The sequence below is a fragment of the Lemur catta genome, chromosome 5 (genome assembly GCF_020740605.2).
Source record: "Lemur catta isolate mLemCat1 chromosome 5, mLemCat1.pri, whole genome shotgun sequence".
NCBI lineage: Eukaryota > Metazoa > Chordata > Mammalia > Primates > Lemuridae > Lemur > Lemur catta.
In genome coordinates this window covers 698977-704290 of record NC_059132.1, presented here as the reverse complement: position 1 = coordinate 704290, position 5314 = coordinate 698977, and the positions used below count along the sequence as shown (strand labels likewise).

General features: G+C 65.8%; 1 protein-coding gene across 1 annotated transcript; it reads right to left on the bottom strand.

The window, feature by feature from the left end:
- Positions 1 to 471: 471 nt before the first annotated feature.
- CSF2 (colony stimulating factor 2) lies at positions 472 to 2717 on the bottom strand. Its single transcript, XM_045550736.1, has 4 exons — positions 2351 to 2717; positions 2219 to 2257; positions 1527 to 1652; positions 472 to 805 (listed from the first exon to the last, which is right to left on the bottom strand). Exons 1-4 carry the CDS (start codon positions 2507 to 2509, stop codon positions 698 to 700), a joined length of 432 nt encoding a protein of 143 aa, XP_045406692.1. The 5' UTR covers positions 2510 to 2717; the 3' UTR covers positions 472 to 697.
- Positions 2718 to 5314: the final 2597 nt, after the last annotated feature.

The window sequence follows — 5314 nt, the reverse complement described above, 5'->3', positions numbered from 1 at the left end:
TTGCTGATCTACCTTAGTCACGGTTGCAGCCCTGCGTGTGAGAGGCCGGGCCTCTGAGCAGCCCAGGTGTCCTGCCCGGTGCCAGGTGGGCTGGCTCAGCCCGAGCGGCCCCCCCAGGCCTCCCCAGCAAGGAAGAAGCCCCTGCTCAGGGCAAGCTTCGCCTGGGGCAGCCGAAAGCCCTTCTCTGGGGTCGGAGCCCGGGACACACATCCAGGGGTGCAAAGGCTGCAGGCCTGGCTGTCACCTGCCCTCGGCCCCGACAGCCCGACCCCCGCAGGCCCCGGACCCCCGATCTCCCAGGTTCCTCCCTGCCCTGCCCCGTGGGGAGGTGGGATGCCACCAGCATTTGCTCACGGTTGAAAACAAACCAGAAAACTACACAAATAGAAGCAAACTTTTAATAATTTATTATCATAGTAAAACATCTTGAATAAATATGGAGTATGAGCTTAAATAAATAAATAAATAAATATTTTTAAAATATAAATATATAAATAAATATTACTGATCTCTGCCAGGATAACCCCCCCATCTCTCTTCCGGGCCCGTTGTCAGGGTCAGTGTGGCCCGGGCAGGTCCAGGCCACCCCCGTCGTGGCTGGGCCACCCCTTGGTCCCTCGGGCATGAAGACGCCGAGCTTCCGGCTCGTTCCGGGAGGGAGCAGCGGTGTGTGCGGCACGGCCCGGCCCGGCCTGCCTCACTCCTGGTCTGGCTTCCAGCAGTCGAAGGGGATGACAAACAGAAAGTCCTTCAGGTTCTTTTTGAAGCTTTTGAAGGTGATAATCTGGGTTTCACAGGAAGTCTCCTTTAAAGAGAAAGAAAAATAAAAACCACTTGAGCCCAGGCGAGGGGGTAGCCTGGGGCCAGCACCTGCGTGTTTCTGTCCCGCCTCCCAGAGCTCAGGGCCAGGAGGCCACTCCAGGGCCTGCCGCTGACCTGGGTCAGGTGACACTGTGGCCACCGTGTGTTGGCCAAGCGTCACAGCCCTGCCAGCGGGAGCTGGGGCCAAGGGCCCGACCATCTGCCAGCCCGAGACGGGCCCTCTGGGGGCCGGGCCCCTCCCAGCACGAGCGGGGCAGGAGTCAGGGCCTCAGACCCCACTCTCACCCCAGCAGGAAGGGGCGCCTGGGCCCCGTCCAGCCCAGCAGGTCCCCACTCTTGCTTCACCCCACGTGAGGCCAAGGGAAAGTCCTGTCGGGAGGTGGCACTCGGGCCCTTGCGCAGGCCCTGAGTTTCCTGGGCTTTGCCTCACCCCTGACCTCGTTAGGGACCAACAACAACCCCAAGCACAGTGGGCTTCTCGTCAGGGACCAAGAACATCCCCAAGCACAGTGGGCTTCCAAGCACCCGGTGTGGACTCCCAGGGCAGAGGGTGAGCCGGCCGCTCCCTCCCTGCTGGGCCACTTGTGACACATCTGTTACCACGGAGACCCTCTAGGGTCCTGAGCAGCCACAGCCAGAGGTCTCTCCCCACCCTCCTGCCCCCAGACTCAGAGGGTCCTGCGTGGGGCCCTGGCAGTGCTCACCGGGGTCGGGGGGCAGTGCTGCCGGTAGTGGCTGCCCATCATGGTCAGGGGGCCCCTGAGCCGGGCCAGGCTGCCGCGAAGGCTCCGCTCGTACAGCTCCAGGCGGGTCTGCAGGCAGGTGGGCTCCTGCGGGACACGGCGTCCGCGGTGAGCTGCGGCCAGGCGGCCTCAGCGGGCCCAGGACAGCCCCCGGCACCCGCCCGCTCCCCTCCCCGTCCCTCGGGGGCAGGGCTCGGGCGGGGCCCAGGCTGACTCCGATGAGTCTGAGGCTGGGTCTGGTCATCGTCAGCCGACACCTCCAGAGGGTCCCGGCCGGGGAGGAGGCCACTGTCACCCGCCATCCAGGCAGAAGGGGTGGGGCAAGGGTTGTCCTGAGAGCCCTCTGTGCCCGACTGCAGTCGGCTCTGTGCACGGGGCTTGGCCCAGGGCACAGTGAGCGCCCCAGACCCCAGCCCCTGCCCCAGAAGTGGCCCTTGCTTTCCCACCGGCCCCGGTGACCACCGGTCCTGGACGCGGAGCCTGCCCACGGCTGCTCCCGGGACTGCCACAGGGCAAGGCCCGCGGCCTCTCGAGCACCCCGTCCCTGCCCCTCTCTCCTGGCCGCCAGCTGGCTGGAGAGGAGGTGGACACCCTGGGGGGCCACCGAGAACAGGCAGAGCCCCTGGAAGCCGGGTCGGAGGGGAGCATCTTACCTGGGGGTCGAACGTTTCAGAGACAACTTCTGCTTCACTCTGTGGAAAAGGAAACGTCACGTTAGGGAGCTGACAGGCAGAGCCCGCCCAGGGACAGCAGGTGGCCCCGCAGGGACGGCCCTCCCCGCTCACCAGGTCGGCATCGGTGTCGTTGCTCTGGCTCAGGAGGCTCAGGGCCTCCTTGATGGCGTCCACGTGCCGCCAGGGCCGGGTGGCGGTTCTGGGCAGCCGGGTGGGTGCGCAGAGGCTGCAGACCACGGTGCCCAGGGCCAGCAGGCTCTGCAGCCACATCCTCCCAGAACTTTAGCCTTTCTCTCCGAGTACTGGGCTCGCTGGCAAAAGAGCTCTTATATGCACAGAGGAAATGATTAATGGTGACCACAAACGCCAGGGGGGCGGGGGAACTACCTGGGCTGTGGAATCTCCTGGCCCTTATCAGCCACGCATGGTAACGGAGCCTTTCCCCCAGGTGGTCAGGCCGGGGGTTTTCGCTGAGGAGCCTTTCCATGAACTGACGCCCGGCTGCCCCCCTGCAGGGCTCCCCAGCCCCCCTGGGCAGTGGCCCCAGGCCGCCCCCGCCCCGTGTGGCCTCTGGGCACAGCCTGGACTTCCTGGCCGGCAGGCTGGGGTGGGGCTTGGGAGACACAGATCGTGCCCCGACCCCGTCCCGCCTGAGACCCCAGGAGGCCTGTGAGCAGGCGGTGCCGGGCCCCCCTCCAACTGCAGCCGCCTCCGCCCGGAGCCTTCCTCTCCGGCCACCGTGGGGGACTCGTGTGCGAGGGCAGCTGTCACAGACCTGCTCGCTGTCCACTTTGGCAGGGTCCGGCCGCATGTCACAGTCCTGTGATGCTTCAAGGGGGCTCCTGCCAAGGACCCAGAGCAGTTGGCAGCCCAGCCGCAGACCCCCGCCCCGTGGACAGAGGGAGGGACAGCCGTGTGCTCGCCTGGCCAGCAAGACCACGGCCACGTTCAACAGCCACAGAGGTGGGTTGGGGCTCTCAGCTGGGGCAGGCCAGGACCCCGAATCTGTCTCCTGGCTCTGGGGCCACCCGGCCAAGTGACGCTTCCCTGTGGTCACACGGTCCTTGCCTCCCTCTGCAGTGGACGCTGCCCTCTGGGCTGGGCACCAGGCCCTTCGTGTAGCCGGGAGCAGCAGCGGCAGCCTCGGCACTGGCTGCGGGGCTGTGGCCGGGCCCACGCCAGGCACAGGGGACGCCGGTGTCCCAAGCAGGGCCTTCCCAGCCCCCTGTCCTGCGCAGCCCCAGCTCCCAGCCCTGCAAGCCCCAGAGGCCTCTCTGTGGAAGTAGAACTTGTTCTCTTAAAAAGCCACAGGCCCTTGAGGGGCCGTGTCGAGTGTTTGCTTTTCCCAGTGGAGTTGGAGGAGCAGCGTACGTTCATCTTGAACAGGGGACCCGGCTCCAGCCGCCCGTGCTGGCAGCCCCGCAGCCGCAGGAGTGTGGACCCCCGGTATCCGTTTCCGTGTGCCGGCGTGACCAGATACCTGTGTGCCTGCACGTGGATCTGGGCGGGGGGTGTGTCGCACGAGGCCACATCCGGTGAGTCCTGGTCCCTGTCACCTGCTGTACGAGAGGCTCCAGGCCGCTGAAGCTGCCCCTGATACCAAGACGCTCCCCACGCTGCGTGTGGTGTTTCTGGGCCCAGAGTGTGGCTCAGCCGAGACCAGTGGCATCGGACACGAGCGGGAACATTCCACCAGGCGAGGTGGGCGAGCCCTCAGCGAGCGTGGAAGTCCTGGCTGGAGCACTGGGCGCGGAGTCCAGGCCCTGCAAGCTTGGTCGTGCGCTGGGAGTTTTGCTGCCGTTGCGCAGGGAAGCCAGACCTTCGTCCTACAGACCTCACTGGGGTTCCTGCCAGGGTCTGCAGCCCACCGCGAGGCCAGCCCCGTGCCTCGGAGCCTGGCGGAACATTCCTAGGTGGCCAGGCTGGGGGTGGAACGACGACACGGCCAGATCCTGGCCCTTCCTCCACCTTTTCCGTGAGGCCTGTACTCACCTCCGCCTAGGGAGCTCAGAAGGAGAAAGGGGACGGGTGTGACATGCAGATGCCACACAGAGCGGGGGGTCTGTGGCAGCAGCTACGCTGGTGGCCAGGGAGGCAGAGAACTGCCATGGCTGTCTGGGATGGAAAGTCACTTTCTTCCCCGGAGATGATTCGTCACAGCCCAGACAGTTAGTCAACAAGCCTTTCCAATCGGCACCAGGCCCCGTGCCGGGAGAAGGTAGACGGGACCCTCCCCTGGCCCTCAGGTCTGGCCCCCGAGGCTTTCAGTTTGGCATGGGGACCCTGCCACGGATGCTGGGAGCCGAGGGGTCCCGAGGAACAGCCTCCACCATCGTGGAGGTCCCAGGGAGCCAGAGACGCTGCCCCCAGCCCGGGCTGCAAGGGCAGGTAGATGTCAGGTGGCAAGTTGGGTTGTGGGGACGGGGAGGGGACAGGACAGGAGAGGACAGGCACAGAGAGGCCTGGGGTTTTGGGAGCACGAATAATGAAGACAGGCAAATTCAGAGAGTGAGGCATTGAGTCTTGAAAGGACGGGAGCTGTAGTGAAGTCACTCAGCCATCCGTGTTTGCTGAGCACCTGCCGGGTCCCGGCAGGGAGAGGGGCACACGGACATGAGAAACGGTCAGGGTCCTGCCCACCGAGGGAGGGGTGAGATTAGTGTGCTCCCCCCCCCCACCAAATGTGCTTTTGCGTGTGAGTAAGAGGAGTTGGAATCACTGTCCAGGTGACTAAGACGGGGACCCAGACAACAAAGGGGCAGCTCGTGGGGTCTCCGGGCTCACAGGAAGTGTCGGGGCTTCAGAGGCGCAGGGGGCCAGACCCGGGCGTGGCCCACGTCCACGCGGCAGCCGAGGCCACGAGGGCTGAGGGCCCCCACGTCCCTGTGTAAGGCCGGGTCGCGATGGCCGGGCGGGTCACCAGTAGCCGGGCGGTGGCCGAGCCCCCGGCAGGACGGGAACGGTGGCAGCGGGAGCCGCAGGGAGACAGCCCTCCCGGCAGCGGGGCCACGGCGCTGAGGTCAGCTTGCGCAGGGCAGGGATCCGCGGGTTTGGTGATGAGGCCTGTGGGCGGCC